Below are 18,892 nucleotides of genomic sequence, written 5' to 3'. Positions count from 1 at the left end.
TCCTGAGTTCCAAGTTCCTAATGTTGCAGAATGATCGCTGGCTGGTGTCAGCCAAACACTTTTATTGTGATAACAATTAAATAATGAAAATAATCATTGAAAATATGAAAAGATCCGCTGATTTAAGAATCGGTCATACTGGAGTGGTACTAGCACAGCACAGCTAGTACCACTCAGTTATCTATTAATGCATATATTTCCACCTCTGAGTGAGCTTCCTATAGTAAAAACATGGTGTCAAAAAAAACCTCTTCTGACTTTTAACTTGGGAACTACTGCAGGGCAAAATACCAGTTAGACCAGACAGCGACTGATCCTGTACAGGGAAATGTTTCTTTAAAAAAGGGGGTGGGGGTGGTGGCTTGTGATAAACCCGTTTCAACCCCTTTTGGGGTCATTTGAAACTTTTCCATGCATTTCAACACACTGAACACACTGAACCTTTTCAGCCAAACAAAACTGTACGGTGAAAACCGAGCCAATTATTCAAACTCCCGAGCATGCTAGTACATTATAGAAAAAAGCACACTGCATCTATCGAGATATTTTTTAGCCAAAAAATAATAATAAAAGCAGGTTTGCTTTGCATTTTAGTTTGTTATTACACTCCTGGCTAAACCTGAAGACCATAAAGAAAAGATTTTACCATGAAGAACACATAAGTGTGTTCCAGACTGTCCCAGAATTCAAAGCTGTTATTGCTTAAGAGTAATTATTGTTAAGTTTATTTATGCATATAATATTGGTGAAATGCCTCAGTTAACAACTACAAGTGAACCTTGTTTTGTTGTTTTGCATTATGCTGAACTTCTTCTGAAGTTTCTGTTAGATTTCGTTTCACTGCCAGAGTGGAAATTTCCATCAGGCTGGGCAAAGTCTGTCTCTCTCTGTCGGTGTTACTTTTCTGTACTTTTTCCATCTGTATTATCTCTCTACTACCTTATATGCTCTCTTTGATTTTCTGATATGCTCATGGCTTATTCTTTTTTCTTCACTATTCTGCAGCTCAAGTGTACAAGTTTTTTGTTGCTGTTGTTGTTTTTTTACAGTAGAGTATCATTTAGCCTTAGGACACCCAACTCAAAGAAGCAACAAAGCGGGCATCGGGGGCATTTTTTTAACCCACGGACCTTCTGACCCCGATTTTTACTCTGATTTATGGCTTCTAGTAGCCATGCATAATTACACACTGTCTGCAAGCCATCTGTGATCTATGTCCAAACTGGGCACACGGTCGGGGAGGCAGCTGGCTATCAATCATTTACCTATTTTGCGGCATGCGCACATGTTCACGCAACGCAAAGAGCATCCCTTACAGTTGTTTATTAGCTTCTGCTCAAATACACCACCTACAGTAAAGCAAAGAATATTTGTTTTACAACTAGTTGCAATTTTTGTTACGTTTTTATAAAAGTCATCTAACAACATGCTAAATTAACTGTCCGATTAGCTTTACTTCCCTAATGAGCTTATGCCTGTCCACAGCTACAAAGGACTCTGGGTTGGTGTCACAGGGTGCCAATTACACCCATGAGGTGATAACTGCTTTATCAAATCATCCGAGCTAAGACCGCCCCCATTTACAGCATATGCTACAGGAATATATTATTACGTTTTTTTTCTATATGTTTCTTTGAAAGAAAAAACAACCTAAATTCTTTTTTTTCAATATTCAAATACAATGCATCTATATACATGACGAGTACCACGTGCGTTCTAATCGATCTTAGAAGAACATTTGGTCTTTTCATCCCTATGTTGGGGAGGGGGAAGCATGTCATTGGTCGCTGTCTCAGTAGGGCTATAAAAGTCAGTGCTCTGATGATTCTCTTTCCTCTTTCCAGACATAGAGCCAACAAACATACAAGGATCAAGGTAAGAAAGAAACCTGGCGTCCTTCAATTTTGTTTCCCTACACACTCTGACACACATGCACACACATTTTTTGGGATAGCACAAGTGCATTTATAATTTCTCATCCCTGGATTTTCTGCATTTTGGGGGGCTGATTCCCACAGGTGCACTTAAAAAATAATTGCATGACAGTCGGGGCTGAAAAATGATACAAAATGACTACCCAAAAAAGAATATTTGCATTTTCATTCTTGCATTGCTGTGCTGTGCATGGTTGCGATAAAGAGATAATCTGTAAAGTGCATAGCTGCAGAGATGAAAGTTAAAAGTACAGAATAGGTTTGACATCCAAAGCAGGCTTGTAAAAGCAAAGTATCAGCAGGCTGCCAAAATATGACTGCAGAGCAAATTAGCTGAGCAAATTACATCCAAAGGGTCATTCCAAAGTTTCAGTGCTATTACAGCAAAATCACCTTTGGCCTTTGTTCAAGTTCTAGGAACTGACAAAGTTTTATGACAGAAGTGGGGACAAAGGGTCGCTGTGCTGTGCAGTATCCTGGGAATCCAGAAATATAAATGGAGCTAAACCCATTAATGTTTACTGTGTAATCAGCAATGTGCTGGGAACAGTTTGTTCTGCTATTTGTACAGTAAAGCACCTAAATGAAACATGTGGGGTTTTTTTAAACTAAATAATGAATTTTTTTTTTATTCCACTTGGAGCAAACCCCCATTTTCCACTCAATAGCAGTATGCTCACACTTAACTAGTGACAAAAAATATTGTATGACTAAATAAAACATTATAGAGCAGTGTCTCATGACCACCATATGTACATGTCATAAGATAAGATAAGATAAGATAAGATAAGATAAGATAAGATAACCTTTATTAGTCCCACACGTGGGAAATTTGTTTTGTCACAGCAGGAAGTGGACAGTGCAAAAGTTATGAAGCAAAAATTAGAATAAAATAAAATAAGAATAAATACAGTACACAACTGTACAGAATAGAATAAAATAAAATACTATATACAGTAGAATAAAATAGAATAAAATATACAATAAGATAAAAATAGAATACAAATGCTATATACAACTGAGTAAAAATACAACGATGCCAGAAAAGATTATTGCACATTAGTGTTATTGCACATTTGTGGATGTGTGTGTTTGATCAGTTAGAGTCTTTGTTGTGGAGTCTGACAGCAGTGGGGAGGAAAGACCTGTGAAATCTCTCCGTCCCACACCGTGGGTGCCGCAGTCTCCCACTGAAGGAGCTGCTCAGTGCTGTCACAGTCTCACGCATGGGGTGGGAGATGTTGTCCAACAGGGATGACAGCTTAGCCGCCATTCTCCTGTCTCCCACCACCTCCACTGGGTCCAGAGGGCATCCTAGAACAGAGCTGGCCCTTCGGATCAGCCTGTTCAGTCTCTTCCTGTTCCCAGCAGAGATGCTGCCAGAGATGCTGGTGGTGGTCAGAGGGCCCGGTGGCGCCAGTGTCCGGCAGCCTCGCCTCTGTCAGTGCGCCCCAGGGTGGCTGTGGCTACAATGTAGCTTGCCATCACCAGTGTGTGAATGTGTGTGTGAATGGGTGAATGACTGGATATGTAAAGCGCTTTGGTGTCCTTAGGGACTATTAAGGCGCTATATAAATACAGGCCATTTACCATTTACCCCAGCAGACCACACCATAAAAGATGGCTGAGGCCACCACAGAGTCATAGAAGGTCTTCAGGAGTGGGCCCTCCACTCCAAAAGACCTGAGTCTCCGCAGCAGATACAGCCTGCTCTGCCCTTTCCTGTAGAGGGCGTCTGAGTTATGAGTCCAGTCCAGTTTGCTGTTCAGATGAACACCAAGGTACCTGTAGCTGTCCACAGCCTCAATGTCCATACCTTGGATGTTCAGTGGTTGCAGTGGAGGATGCTTGTGCCTGCCGAAGTCTACCACCAGCTCCTTGGTTTTACTGGCATTGATCTGGAGGTAGTTCAGCTGGCACCAGTCCACAAAGTCCTGAGTCAGTCCTCTGTACTCCTTGTCGTCCCCATCAGTGATGAGGCCGACTATTGCAGAGTCATCAGAGAACTTCTGCAGGAAGCACTGGGTGGAGTTGTGGGAGAAGTCTGCAGTGTAGATAGTGAAGAGGAACGGAGCCAGAACCGTTCCCTGTGGGGCCCCCGTACTGCAGACGACCCTGTCCGACACACAGCCCTGAGTCCTCACATACTGTGGTCGGTCGGTGAGGTAGTCCAAAATCCAGGTAGTGAGGTGATGGTCCACTCCAGAGTTCTCCAGCTTGTCCTTCAGAACCGAGGGAAGAATGGTGTTGAAGGCACTGGAGAAATCAAAGAACATGATTCTCACAGTGCTCCCAGCGGTCTCCAGGTGAGCGAGGGAACGATGTAGGAGGTGAATTACGGCATCATCCGCTCCAATGCCAGGCTGGTAGGCAAACTGAAGTGGGTCCAGTGATGAGCTCACAGCTCATAGTGTAGCATGTGACAAATGTAAACAGCTAACACTGTGCACTTCTTAAAGCATGGAAACAATCAAAGAGGATTCACTTCTTCTTGTCTTTTTGGCAAAACATTGCAGTAGAGAGTTGCTGCGTGTTAGATATATCAGTCTGAAAAAGTGTGATCCTTTCAACAGATAATTTTACTGTATAAGTAGAATGAACTAATTTTAGCTGATGGATAAATTACTATTGTTATTTAGATTTTTTTTTATATATGCTTCCTAACCTGATGGTGTAGCCAAAAACAGGGAAAAGCTTACGGAATTTAGATCGAAGAATATCTAGTTAAATGTTTCTGTGGGTCAATCACATCAGAAGAGAAGTTAACATGATTGGCTTGTAGGTTTTGCAGGTAGGCTATTATTTAAGTCGATGGTGTTTGAGGTGGAATGAGATGTTTTTAGATGTGTTAGGCTATTTACATTTTGATATTGCTTTTTAGCTACCCTAACTTTCACAGGAGGCTTTTTCTTTTGCCAGGCCATCTACCCATTCATTTTCTGCTGCTTATAGAGATTAGGGTAGCAGGGGCAGGAGTCAAAGCAGAGAAGCCACTTCCTCCGGTTTCCCCAGGGGCATACTGAGATATTCCCCTGCCAGCTGAGATATAAAATTTTTCCAGCGTTTCCTGGTTTCCTCTTTTGGTCATTACCCATTGTTCATAGCCATAAGTGAGAGTGGGCAGAGTTGGCAAAAGTACAGATATTCTGTACTTAAGCAGAAGCACAGATTTACTAGAGTGTTGTAAAGTACTCTAGTAAAAATTGAAGTACTAATTCAAATTCTTTACTCAAGTAAAAGTGGGAAAGGACCAGTTATGAAATGTACTCAGAGTAAAAAAGTAAAAAGTAGCTCTTTGGAGGACGTTCCACCAGATATTTTTGTTCAAAGCTAATTGAACCTTGTGCTATATTCATGTAATAATAAAATATTATCAGTAGGGGAATAACATTTTTTATTTCAGTGTAAATGTTAATTCTAATAAATGTATTCAACTTGAATCTGGTGATTAAAGCATGAGCAGAGAAAATGATGGAAGGGAGATTCAGCCTGTGGGGAAACCTAAAATCAGTTTTGATGGCTTAGCATGTTGCAACAGTCCAACACACTGTTCTTTACTTTGAATCCATCACAGTACAGCAAAGTAACCTGTTTATCTCACATTAACCTCCACAGTATTTTCATGCAACCTTTAAATAATGCAGTCTTCCTGAGTTTGATCTGCAGCATGTTTTACAATTTAAAAAAAAATAATATCACATTGACAAACCAAATATCTTATTTAAAAACACAAGGGACTTACAAGTAAGCTTCAAATTTCCAGTTTATCAAACACCACTGAGTCTCCTTACCGTTAAATCTAACCTTCTTCCTCTCCTGCCCTTTCTTTCTTATCTTTCTCCATCTCTGAGTGAAGTTAGCTCTCATTCTCTCCCTGTGAAACACAGCATCTGGACCTTTACCTAGCAACACACTGTACAAAAACTGCACAGAACAGTTTGTGTTTACTGATAATTGTTGAGCTCATAGAAGCACTGTATTTGGTTTTAGATGACACTTTAGAAAAATTGCTCCCTTTATGCTCGCTACTCCTTTGTAGGGCTAGCTAGATGCTGAAGGCCTGCAACCGTGCCAAGGTGTTTTTTCCCAGACAGAATTTGTTTCCCCTGCGTCAGGAGCGCGCACTGGGAAGGGAGAGCGGATCCAGTCGATTCCGCCTCCATTCAAACCAACATGGAAGTAGTTTTGTACTGTTTGGGGGAAACAAATTGTGGGAGGGTCAGCCTGGTATCCTCCTGTAACTTTACGTAATAAAGAGCTAACATCTAAAACAAAAATCAGGAATAGTTTGTCATTATAAGAAGTGTTTGTGAACTAAATATCAAGAATGCAGGATACCGTTTGGCCGTTATCATGAACAAACAGTATCCATCACTCTTGTCTTTCAGCTACAAAAATGTGTTTTACAAGAATAAATTAGACAATTGTTTTCAGTGATGTAATCAAAAAGCAGTATTTTTGTTTCCCGCAGACCTAACTTTTGTTCTGCAACAATCACAGAAAATAGTATTTTTATAGGAGGTCTGGAAACGAACACCGAGCCGTTTACTTGTTGAGAACGTGGTAAATTGAGCTTTAAAGTTTATATGAATCGAGTTTACACAGCCGTGATTATCCTCTTATCTATGGCGTTATTTTTGTGCCACTATTCTGAGCGCACGTAAAAAAAATTTGAGCGCACGTAAAAAAAGTTTGCAGGTGCAAGTGTTGCATTTTGAGGAGAAATTTATTTTGAGCAAAGAAAAGCTAAATTTGAGTGAACAAAATTCATTGCTGCGTGCAAAAAATGTATTTCAGTGTTTGCTATTATCCATACACACACACACAAAAGCAGCCCCTCTCGCTCAGTTTTTGCATTTGCGCTTGCTCGCAATGTGTTGCTTGCGCTCTCAACATTTCTGCCCGTGCGCGTTCAACTCTTTCTGTACACAGTTATAGTTGTGCCACAAAACCAGCCAATCACAGACTTGGATGCAAAAAAATCTGATTGGCTGTTTTGGTCTCCAATCAGCTCGAAATGACGAAATGTAATATCCCAGAATCCATTTCGTCCAAAACTCAAACGAGGCAGTGGCAGAGCAACAGAGTGGCGGAGTTTGAAATATTACTCTTTCTGGGTCACAAAATAAACTTTTAAGATATTTTCATGCGAGAATGGTGCTGTATAAACTTCAAATATCTGCTCGATTAACAAGACATCACATATTTGCAAAAGTGCTCTAACATTTTCGGAGATGCCTGTTTGTACGCGATAAGGAGCCGGCTCGCGTTGTTCACGTCAAAGATCCGGCTCTAAGAGCCATTTCGTTCGTGACCGACACATCACTAGGGCAGAAATGTTGAGAGTGCAAGCAACACATTGCGAGCAAGCGCAAATGCAAAAACTGAGCGAGAGGGGCTGCTTTTGTGTGTGTGTATGGATAATAGCAAACACTGAAATACACTTTTTGCACGCAGCAATGAATTTTGTTCAATCAAATTTAGCTTTTCTTTGCTCGAAATAAATTTCTCCTCAAAATGCAACACTTGCACCTGCAAACTTTTTTTACGTGCGCTCAAATTTTTGTACATGCGCTCAGAATAACGCCATGCTTATCAGGCAAAACGTCCTCGGGTTGCTGAAATAATCCCGTCCGATACCACGTGAGAACAATAAATTTATCATTTTCTGTTGTAACCCACAAAGTGAACAGTAATGTAATGACACTCATGTTTCCAAAAGTTGAATCTGTTCATCTGGACGTAGCGTTTTGTGGGAGAAACGTTTCGTCACTCATCCAAGTGACTTCTTCAGTCTTGAAGAAGAAACGTTTCGTCACTCATCCAAGTGACTTCTTCAAGACTGAAGAAGTCACTTGGATGAGTGACGAAACATTTCTCCCACAAAACGCTACGTCCAGATGAACAGATTCAACTTTTGGAGATTTACTTTCCTGGATGATTGAGAATGCATCAAGACGACACTCATGTTTCACCTTTTCACAAAAGTAACTACTTCCATGTCTAGTTGGTTGGAATGGAGGCGGGGTCAACCTGCCCGGTGCGCGCTCCCAACTGCAGGTGTCCTTAATTTGTGGTTGCGTTGCTTCAGCATCTAGCTAGCGCTACAAAAGAGTAACATGAAAGGAGCTATGTTTTTTAAGTGGCATATAATTCCAAATACAGTTTTTTTTATCAGCTCAACAAACATCGTTAAACACACAAACTGTCCGTGTGCAGTTTTTTCGTACAGTGTGTTGCTGTCCAGATGCTGTTTTTCACAGAGAGATAATGAGAGGTAACTTCATTCAGAGATGGAGAAAGATAAGAAAGAGGAAGTAGAGAGGTTGTATTTAAAGGTAAGGACTGCTCAGTGGTATGTAAGTCCTCATATTTTTAAATCAGATATTTGGTTTGTAAATGTGACATTATGTTTTTTCATATTGTGAAACATGCTGCAGAACAAACTAAATTGGACCCTGTTATTTAGGGTTGCGTGAATGCGGGATAAACAGGTTACTCTGCTGTACTGTGATGGGTTCAAAATAAATCTTTCACGTGAGACAAAACTCCCCTTCCATGTGTTAAAGCTAAAGTAATGAGCCTATTTTGAAAATGTAAAGAGTTAGAAAGTACAGAAACCCAAGGACGCTTTACACAAGAGTAACTAGAGGTTACAAAGGCTAGAGGCTTGTCTTGAGAAGTTTCTTGAAGGACTCGAGTGATTGCAAATCTCATATGATAGAGAGTTCCAGAGTGTGGGGGCCGCCACACTGAAGGCTCTGTCCCCAAAGATATTGAAGCCCATGGCTGATGACTGTAGCATCCAAGACTGTGTGTATGGTTGCAGCAGCTCAGAGAGATACTGAGGTGCCAGGGAATTGAGGGATTTGTAAGTAAGAAGAAGGATCTTGTAAGTCATGCGTGACTTAACTGGGAGCCAGTGGGGGTGATATGTTCCCAGAGCTTAGTGCCTGTTAGAAGCTGAGTTCTGGACATACTGGAGTCTACCCAGGGCTTTAGTGGAAATCCCAAACAGGACCCCATTGCAGGTGTCAAAGGCATTAATGAGGGTCTGTTACCGAGTCAGTGAGTGATGGCCAAAGTCGAGAGATGTTCTTTAGGTGGAAAAATGCTATTTTGGTGACAGATTTGACATGAGCATGGAATGAAAGAGTTGAGTCCAAAATGATACCCAGATTGCAGTAGGCAGCCATCTGTGTCACTCTGCAGTAGGGCTTTGGGAGCCACAACCAAGAGCTCTGTTTTATTACAGTTTCAGTTTAAGCTTTGTTTTTAATAAATGGCATGCTCAAAAAATGTTTTGTCTCACTCCCACTTCTTCTTGTTGCATGTTGAAGCTCTTCTTGAAACCTTGTTACGATCCAACCATGCAAAATATGATTTTTTTGCCATTTTTCAAGTTGTCTTAAACTTTTGATCGGGACTTTATTTTGGAAGCACCACTTGGATTATTCCTCAGATGTCCAACACTGGTGGTGGAATTCCAAATGGGGAAAATGTGGAAAGAGTAGGGACTCAGAGGGAAGTAGAGGAGCAGAGGACTATAATGGAATCTAAAGAAACAGAAATGGAACAATTTATCCTTGCTAACGGTGCTTATAAGCCTCAGAACCACTCCCAGTCTTTGCTAGTCTACAAGTTAGCACACAGCCCTCCATGACTGCCCAGCCACAGCAGCTTAGCCAATCCTGTCACAAAGATTTGAAAATCTCAGGTCAATTTGGTGAACCAGCCCAGAAGATACATTGAAATTTTCCCGCCTTGTTTATCAGATTTAAAATGGACTGAAAAGGGGTTAATGAAATCAGCTGTTCGGCCAGTTAAAGAAATTAAGTGGAGTGGCTGGGTCTCAGACAACATTCTGTCACCCAATGGGCAATGGTCAGGTGGAAAGAAGAACAGAACACTGGTGCAAATGCTTAAGACACTGACTCACACATAGAAATCAAACTGGAAGGAGCCCCTAAACAAGCTGGTGTATGACTACAACTGTAAACAATTGTGATGTGACCTGTTATTCATCATTCTACCTTCTCTATGGGAGATCACCCAGACTTCCAGTTAATGTGCTTTTTGGGCTGCACTCTAAGTCAGGGTTCAATCATCAACATGAGTATGTAGAGAACTGGAAGGAAGGTATGGAGGAAGCCTATGGCATTGCCAAACAGAATGCTCAAAAGGCTCCTGAAAGGAGTAAGAAGTACTATAACACAAAAGAAGTTCAGTGCTGCAACCCGGTGAACATGTCTTGGTTAAGAATCTGACACCCAGGGGAAGGCCAGGCAATCTGTTCCTGGGAGGACATAGTTCACATGGTTGTGAGCTCAGTGGGTTCTGACCTGCCAATCTATGAAGTGAAACCAGAAAGGGGAAAAGGATGCTCCAGAGGCTTGCACGGAAACTTCTTAATGCCCTGTGATCAATTGCCTTTTGAGAGACAACTGGAGCCCCCCAAAAGGGACCAATGAAAACAGGAAAGGAGGCACCGGCATGAAACGCAAATTCAGGAATCTGGTGAAGACAGTGGAGATGAGTATGAGCTACATTATTAACCATTCCAAGCTTCCACTGTGTCAACGGAAAGAAACGGCCTTCTTGGTGGATCAGAGATGGATATTGTACATAACTGCACACCAACAGGAGGAAAATTTGAAAGGCCAGTTTTTGTCAGGAGTTCAGTGACCCTAGTGAAAATCAGGAGATAAACTTACATGTTTAAAACTTGCCTGATGGGAACCTACCGCATGCATCCCCATCTTCAAATGCAGCAGTTGAACCTGAAAAAGCACCTTACTAGCTGCCACAGAGAGGGAGAGGCACCCAGCAAGATGCATGACCTATGATCAGGTCAGCATTCCTTCCTTTTACAGTTTCCAGCCAGTATCTGTGTTGTTACCTGTGTGTCACGCTCCATTTCTCGTCCCATGGCTGCCACCCCTGCAGCCATACTTTCAGCCCTCCTTAATGTATGGACTCATGTAAGTCTGCGTGCAGACTGTTGCCATGGATAACTCAAAGACTGTTCACAAAGACCATTGCCATGGCACTGAAAGTGCTGTCTGCATAGTTTATTACCCTTAATAACTTATGGACTTTCCAAAGAATACTGATAGACTGTTTATGTGGTACTCTGTTACCAATTATGGATTGTGAACTGTGTCTTTAAACTGTGACCCCTGACCTTTGTTCGTGTGCAAGCTGGCAGAATAAGAGCTTCAGTGTCAAGTTCACGAGAGACTAGTAAAAAAAAAAAGAGCGAGCGAGAGAAAGTAGAAACATTTGTGAGAAGATTTTGCAATTGTTTAATGTCGAGACATCTATTTTGTTGGGGAGTGTGTAAGAAGTTAAAATAACAACAAATTTTAACACATTTTTAAAATACAAACAGTATTGATATTCTGTGATTTATCTAAGGAGGTTACACAGGTATAGGACATGTTTTAGAAGATATGTTTGAGAATTCTTTTTAAAAGTAAACTTTGTTTACTTCATCCCTTACTGTTAAGTATTAAGTTAATAAGTGTTATCTGTGATCTACGAAGTGGTCTGAATCGGGTCACCTGAGATTGATTGCTTTTGTCTCAACCCATTTAGCTGGGGGAAATCGAAGTATTATCCTCATTCGAGGAAAAGTTCTCAGTGAGGAAACACCAACTTGTCACTTTTGTGGTTATTTCTCCCCTGCAGGTATGCTTACAGTGTTGAGTGTTACTAAAATGAGTTTTTTGGGGGAAAAAGGTGCATGTGAAATACTATTCCAAGTACCAAAAGAATATGTATATTAGTTAGAAAGTTTTGCAATGTGTGAGCAAACTCCCAGCAATAGGTTAAATACAGCCTATGGTAGAGCTGTAATGTACGAATGTAAACCCATTAATCTAGTTAATTCTAAATTGTTTATATATTTGAGATATATGATTTGAGTAAAAGTTTTCAGTGAGGAAACACCCGCTTGTCACTTTTGGGATCATTTCGCCCCTTCAGGGGTGTAACATGAGAGCCAAGCTTTTTACTCTTAGATTCCACAGAGGGTGGGTCAAGAGTGTCATGGGGGTTGGAATCTGGAAGAAGCCTTTTGCCTTTCTTGGCAAAGAATACAGAAAGAAGTGAGTTCTCGCCAGAAATGAGGCGACTGTTGTTAACTGGCTCTATATAAAAACTGAAATGATTTGAACTGGAAGCTAATTGACAAAACAAGCAGAAACTGGATTTAGTTTGGGAGGAAAAAGAAAGAAAAAAAAGAAGAAAACTAATTACATCTGGAAACTGTGTGCGAGCGTGGGAACAGAAAACAGAGATCTCAAGCGGACAAGTCCCAAGGATTTAGGACAGGGGAATGTGAAAGACTAGGACAGGGTAAGACAAATAGGACCTGTGGAGAGTGCCAAGCCAGACAGGAGTTTGGCAACATAGATAAATTCCTTATGGAGACTGGTCATGTGGCCAGTGGTGGAGGCAGAGTTGGTTGTATCATTTGCAGGGGTAGATGATTTATACGTGAATGAGACAAAAATGAAAATAATCCGAATAATTCCAAAGGAGCAAATAAAAGTAATGCAAGACAAGAAGGAAAACCAATTTTGAATACTCAAGAACTAACCAAAGGACTAATCCTAAACATAGAGACTAGACTTTCACTGGACATGATTACAGGCAGATAATCAGGCATTAACAGAAAGACAAGAGGGAGCTGAAATCACTACAAGCAATAAAAATCAAGACATAAACCAGAACACACTTAAAATCAGACTCATCACTTAAAGATCCATGAAGGAAAACAGAAACAGATTCAATTATATCAAAAGAAATAACACAAAACTACTGGAAAAACTAGAGGTCAAAACAGGAATCCAGATTTCCAATAAAAAAGAATCAAAACTACAAATACTAGAAAAAAAACACTCAGACACCCCAAAAAACCCAAACTGAAACACTGGGGACATTTAAACACTGCAAAGTCTGTTTGCCAAGTTTCAGAGAGCTAAAGATAAAAAAACATAGGGTTGGTAATCTGCTGTTCAAGGGTTCGAATCTGCAGCATGTTTACTTACAAAAAGAAAGAGAGAAGCCAAAGCATAGATACTGTGTCAAACCTATCAATACCTTCAAACACAAAAATCGATTAGTCTGATAAGAAAATGCTGACATTTGTGTTTCAAAGCTGAAAAACAACAAAGCAAATACTTTATGAATATGTGCAGAAGCCCTTGGTCAAGTACAGTGTTTGGAGTACCTGTCTCACTCTTCATATGTTTAGATTTTCCCCTATTTTCACCATGAAAGCAAACATGATGAAACAACATTTTATGTGGTTTATAGACTGGCTGTGCAAATTAGATCAATATTCAGATTGATTCTTGCCTGAACTTTTACGTAAGTGTTATTTTCATGTAAGATATATTTTAAGCGTACAAAGAGCAGGTAAGGTACCAGGTCAAACTACTGTTTTTGCTTTTCAGACTATTTTTTTTAAAGACACTTATTGAACTTATTGATCAAGAAGAACTCTCTCGTAATATCTTTCCTGACATTTTCAGGACCTATGTTTTAAGTAATATTTTAATCAAGGTATTTCATTTACACTGCACACAGTTTTGCATTCTTCTTGACATTCTTATTGGTTCTAAATAGCATCATAAAAACAATGCCGAAAAGATCTTCTTAAGAGTATTTCTTAACTTATTGACTTGTTTTGGGACTTTTGAGCTGATCAATCATAAGCCTTTCATGTTTGCTTGTTTGTTAAAATCTGACTGAGTATTTAAACGGGAGGACGGGGATCATTCATTTCATCTCTCTCTATACAGAAGAGGTAAGGTTGACACAGATGCTCGTGTTTATGGGAACATTACTTTTAAATGCATTCGGTTACAGACTAAGATATGCTCTAAGACGTACGGCTTCATTATCTGTGTAATCTGTCTGTAACAGGAGTTATCTGTCTTTTGTTCTCAGCTATAAAATTTTAAATGTGTAGAGTTACATACATAATACGGCAAGTAAGTGTGCAACTGTATAAGCAATGCAATACATGTTGCAATGGAAACAACCAATAAGGATTCACTTCTTTACAAAAGCTTTCGGTATTGAGTTTTACTGCAATTTCTCTTCCTGTACATACTATACGGTGTCTTGTTTAACTTTAATTTTCACTTTTCTCTCCTTTGATAAATTATTTTTTCCTGTTGCAGATCCATCATGGTTCACAAAGTAGCAGTGATCGGGGCAGGACCCTGTGGTCTGACCAGTGTAAAGGCTTGTCTGGATGAGGGCATGGAGCCAACCTGCTTTGAAAGCAGTGATGACATGGGTGGACTATGGAAATTCAAGGCAAGACTTTAGTGTAGAGAAAGATTCACTACTGACTGTGACTATTTTGACATTTGTATGTCTTTCATATAAAATTTAATGTGCAATTTGAAACTATTATTTCTTAACATCTGTTGTCTGGAACGACTTCTCTGCAGGAAGTGTCGGAACCAAACAGAGCTAGTATCTATCGTTCCCTTACTATCAATGTGTGGAAGGAGATGATGTGCTACAGTGACTACCCAATCCCTGCAGACTACCCCAACTACATGCACCACTCTAAAATCTTGAAATACTTCAGGATGTATGCAGACCACTTTAAACTACTGCAATACATTCGCTTCCAGGTAGCAAGATAGAAAGAAGAGTGATCAATTTTATTATACCCTTTATTAATATCATATGTATAAACTCACCTGCTATTATATTTATTGTGTTTTAGACCAAAGTGAAGAGTGTGAAACAGAGACCGGACTTTTCTCGCACTGGTCAGTGGGATGTGGTGACTGAGACTAGAGATGGATACGAGGAGAACCACATCTTTGATGCCATTATCTGCTGCACTGGCCACTTCAACTATCCTAACCTGCCACTCAAAGACTTCCCAGGTGAGTGAATGTTTGTACCACCACATGATAAATGTTAGAACATGACCGTATAAAAATACCACTCTGTTGTCTGAAAGGAATTGAGACATTTGAAGGAAAATACTTCCATAGCTGGGACTACAAGGGACCTGAAGACATGCATGGGAAGAGAGTTGTGGTCATCGGCATCGGCAACTCAGGGGGTGACATCGCCGTGGAGGGCAGCAGAGTTGCAGAGCAGGTTGGGAGTGCTCTCTAAGTTCTCAGTCCCTGTTTTTGTCTGATAGTGTGCCCATGGGTTTGATGCATCTTTTGCATCCTCATTCCTCAAGCTTTACCTCCTAAAATAAAGAGCACAAGGATCCCCTTCATCCCGTGAGATAAGACCATTTCACGTTAGTGTTACTTCTTTCTGTCTCTTGTCTTACAGGTGTATCTGAGCACTCGTAGTGGTGCTTGGGTCATTCGTCAGGTTTCTGACAATGGTCTTCCAGTGGACAGGTTCAACACACGCTTTGTCCATATCATGTTCAGGCTGTTGCCAATGAGATTTCTCAATTGGCTTGGTGAGAAAAAGCTCAACTCCATGTATGATCACGCCATGTATGGCCTCAAACCCAAACACAGGTGGGATATGTAAATTCTTCCCTAACTCCACGGCTTCGCTGAATGCAATCTATCACATATATGCTGATTGTCTCATCTTGTTTGCTAAACTGTTCACCATACCAAAATTGTCCATAAACTGTGTATCTGCTATAAAGTGAACACTATTTAAATCATCTTTTGTCTATTAGTAGTTATCAGAATATATTATTATATATGAATTGTACATGTCTGTCTTTCCTCTGCTGCCCTCACCTCATCAGGCTCTTCAGCCAGATCCCAGTGATCAATGACGATCTGCCCTTCCGGATTTTGTCTGGGTCGGTCATCGTCAAACCAAACATAAAAGAGATCAGTGGTTCCACTGTGGTGTTTGATGATGGCAGTACTGCAGAAAATGTCAGAGAACCAAATTACCTGATGTGCTTTAAATATTCCAGTTCTTAATGTCATTAAAACAATTTCAGCTCTTCTTTCTTGTCCTCTTTATTACAGGTGGACTTGATTGTGTTTGCCACAGGATATAACTACGATTTCCCCTACTTGCCAAAAAATGCCATATACAAGTCTGGGCACCGTATTGGACTGTACAAACATGTTTTTCCTCCAAACCTGGAGCAGCCTACCCTAGCTATTGTGGGTTTTATCCATTCTGACGGAGCCATCATGCCTCAAGCTGAAATGCAGGCCCGTTTTGTCACTCGTGTCTTCAAAGGTGAGGAATTTCCAATAAAAAATTTTTAAAAACTGAGGTGAAATAAAATCTTTTACAGTAAAATATCAAATACATTGCATTTTACTAATGATTTGCAGAACATACCCAGATTGTCGCTTGTCACTATCTTTACTCTAGCTTTCTCTCTTTTGCTCTTCAGGACATAAGAAACTGCCCTCAAACCAGGCCATGATCAAAGCTGTTGAGAATGACACCAAGAAGATTGCAAAAAAGTATTTAAAAACTCATTTTCCCCTCTTTTTGTAGTCATTATTTGTAATAATAAGAATATTTTTTGCAAATCATTTACCAAAAAAGTGAAGAAATCATTTAAACCTTTCAACCCTTCCTTGTTTAAAACTAAGTGCGTGGGTCTAATATTCTATTGGTTAACTTATTTGTTTTTTGACTTATCCTCTTTACAGCTACGTTGTTTCGAAGTTAACACCTCTGCAGGTGGACTTGGTTGAGTACATGGACGACTTAGCAAAGGACATTGGAGTGCAACCAAATCTCCTCTGGCTCTTCCTCACAGACTTCCCACTATTTAAGAAAGTTCTGTGGGGCCCTGTTACAGCCTACCAGTACCGGTTGATGGGACCAGGGAAATGGGAGGGGGCCCGCAAGGCAATCTTCACTCAGTATGACCGCATGTACCAACCTCTAAAAACTAGACAGGTCTGAAAAAAGCATTTATTTTGTATACTCTGAGTTTTGCTGTATGTACAGGTCAGCCAATCAAAGATACATTCTTATAATCTTTTCATATGTCTCCTCCAGCTGAATGCACAACAGGGTTCAACGACAGGTTTCCTGATCAAGCTTAGCTTGACGTTCATGGCTGGAGGAGCTGCTATCTACTACATCCACCGCAACCCAACCACCATCTCCACCCTCGTGTCCAAGCTGCGTCCACAATCAGTGTGATTGAATGAGAAACCGAGTACCAGTATCTCATCTTGCACCTCCTTTGATACTTAGGGTTTCAAAATAATTTGAGAAATAACAGTGAAGCTATTAGCAGACATTACCAGTCACTAATTCCCATAGTTAGTAACACCACACTGATAACAATGACAGAGGCTTGACATGTTGCATAAAATACCATCTTAAGAAGAGCTGTTAATGTCATATACTGACTCGTTTAAGTACTGTAACCATTTCTAGGGTAACATACCGTTAGGATCCTATGATTACTTATCATTTCTTTGATATGCTAAGAGGTTATACACTGTAAGATATTACACCAGATTATCATGTTTTCTGTCAGCAGTATATTACATTATTAAAGACTTTAAAAGCTGTACTGAATAATTTATAAATATTCAGTATTCAGTATGTGCTCTGAATTGTTCGTTTTAATTATTAATTTATAAGTTCTGTTTTTGATGTGTCTTGGTCTGTTGTATGAGGTTTAACAATATCAGTCTCTGTGAATCTGTTAACCTTTTATCAAATACAAGGTCATGGGGTCATCAACATACTTGGTGTATGTGAGACAATGAAATAAGATAAATATAAAAGATGTGGTCAAATTATTGTAATTTTGTCATTAAACTACCTCAGAGCTGTTTGACTGAGAGAAGGCAAAAATACTTTTGATCCCCTCAACTAATATTGATGACCTACTACATTTTCTGTTAGTTATCTAAAAGATATAGTTTGGAAAATATTTTAGAAGTCCCTGTCCATGAATGTTGTTTTCTGCTAGAGAAAGTATTTAAAAAAAAAATAAAATAAAAGACCAATGATGAATAAATTAATTTATTACCCTGTCAGAATCAAAAAGAGTTCACTGATGTGAAGACATGTCTTTTACCTTCTGACCACTGGGGGTCGTTGTTCTACAGCACATCCATGACTGTTGCAGGGACAAACACAAACATCTGCAAGGTGCAATATCAAACTGTAATCTGGGTATAGTTTTAGAAGGATGATGATTTTGTTAATAACTCTGTAAGTGATTATGGTTTTTGTAATTGTTTCAGCTGTTTACACCTTTGGATTATATCATCAGATAATTCAACAGGCTGATGTTTTTGGTGTCCTTAAAAGGAATGTTTAGGGGCAAAAGGGTGGCAACATCATCAACAATGTTTTAATGAAATAAGAAATAAATCACAGGGAATTCAGCCAAGCTAACATTAGTTCAGAGAAGCACCCAAAAGCAAGCTGTGAACTTCTCTGTCCTTCTACCGAATCACTGAGTGCCCCATTAATTCTCCAGAAAATAACAATACCATTAGCAAGATAGCAAGAACATCTAGAGTCTTTGTCTTTCCCTCTCTTTCCCTTGACAGGATCAGTAACAAATATAAATAAGTTCTTACATGGCATTTTATTTCCTGGTTGTTTTCCAAAACACATTGGAGAGGATGTTTGGTCCTCCACTAATAAATGAGAGTTAAAAGGTTACCTGCACTTTAACTCATTTTATTAAAGCACAGTTTAAAAAATCTTGGTGTAATCTTTGACACAAATTTAAAATGTGGAAAGCAAATCAATGCTGTGGTCAAGAGCAGTTTGTCCCAGCTCAGATGAATCTCAAGATTAAAATCTTTAAAAAAGAAAAAAAAGAAAAAAAGAAGCACATCTGGCAATGATTATGGAAATGAATATGTATTCTTTTGTTATGTCTAGAGTTGTGTAATACACTTTATACTGCAATTAGTTAATCATCAATGTCTGCTTTCCAGTCACTCTTCATCCAGTCATCTTGTGGTTGAAGCTTATTTTGA

The 18,892-nt window shown here is 39.7% G+C and overlaps 1 protein-coding gene across 3 annotated transcripts; it reads left to right on the top strand.

Moving 5' to 3' along the window:
• The first annotated feature begins 1,767 nt into the window (after window positions 1–1,767).
• LOC116331280 (flavin-containing monooxygenase 5-like) lies at window positions 1,768–18,610 on the top strand. 3 transcript variants are annotated; one of them, XM_031753903.2, is made up of 11 exons: window positions 1,768–1,875; window positions 14,129–14,267; window positions 14,405–14,593; window positions 14,689–14,854; window positions 14,932–15,074; window positions 15,264–15,460; window positions 15,703–15,838; window positions 15,935–16,154; window positions 16,315–16,387; window positions 16,580–16,832; window positions 16,935–18,610. In XM_031753903.2, exons 2-11 carry the CDS (start codon window positions 14,136–14,138, stop codon window positions 17,079–17,081), a joined length of 1,656 nt encoding a protein of 551 aa, XP_031609763.1. In that variant the 5' UTR covers window positions 1,768–1,875; window positions 14,129–14,135; the 3' UTR covers window positions 17,082–18,610. The 3 variants fall into 3 exon arrangements, with proteins under 3 accessions (XP_031609763.1, XP_039463470.1, XP_039463468.1); XM_039607536.1 differs by lacking the exon at window positions 1,768–1,875 and adding an exon at window positions 8,071–8,272; XM_039607534.1 differs by lacking the exon at window positions 1,768–1,875 and adding an exon at window positions 11,555–11,624.
• The last annotated feature ends 282 nt before the right edge of the window (window positions 18,611–18,892 follow it).

Source organism: Oreochromis aureus, linkage group 23, assembly GCF_013358895.1.
Source record: "Oreochromis aureus strain Israel breed Guangdong linkage group 23, ZZ_aureus, whole genome shotgun sequence".
NCBI classification, from domain to species: domain Eukaryota; kingdom Metazoa; phylum Chordata; class Actinopteri; order Cichliformes; family Cichlidae; genus Oreochromis; species Oreochromis aureus.
Note: the sequence above shows the minus strand (reverse complement) of the source record. Positions and strands in the feature narration are given on the sequence as shown.

Coding starts and splice junctions, on each gene's coding strand:
- LOC116331280 (XM_031753903.2), top strand. CDS start 14,136: ATGGTTCACAAAGTAGCAGTGATCGGGGCAGGACCCTGTGGTCTGACC. Junction 14,268..14,404: donor GTGGACTATGGAAATTCAAG/GCAAGACTTTAG, acceptor ACTTCTCTGCAG/GAAGTGTCGGAACCAAACAG. Junction 14,855..14,931: donor GCCACTCAAAGACTTCCCAG/GTGAGTGAATGT, acceptor GTTGTCTGAAAG/GAATTGAGACATTTGAAGGA.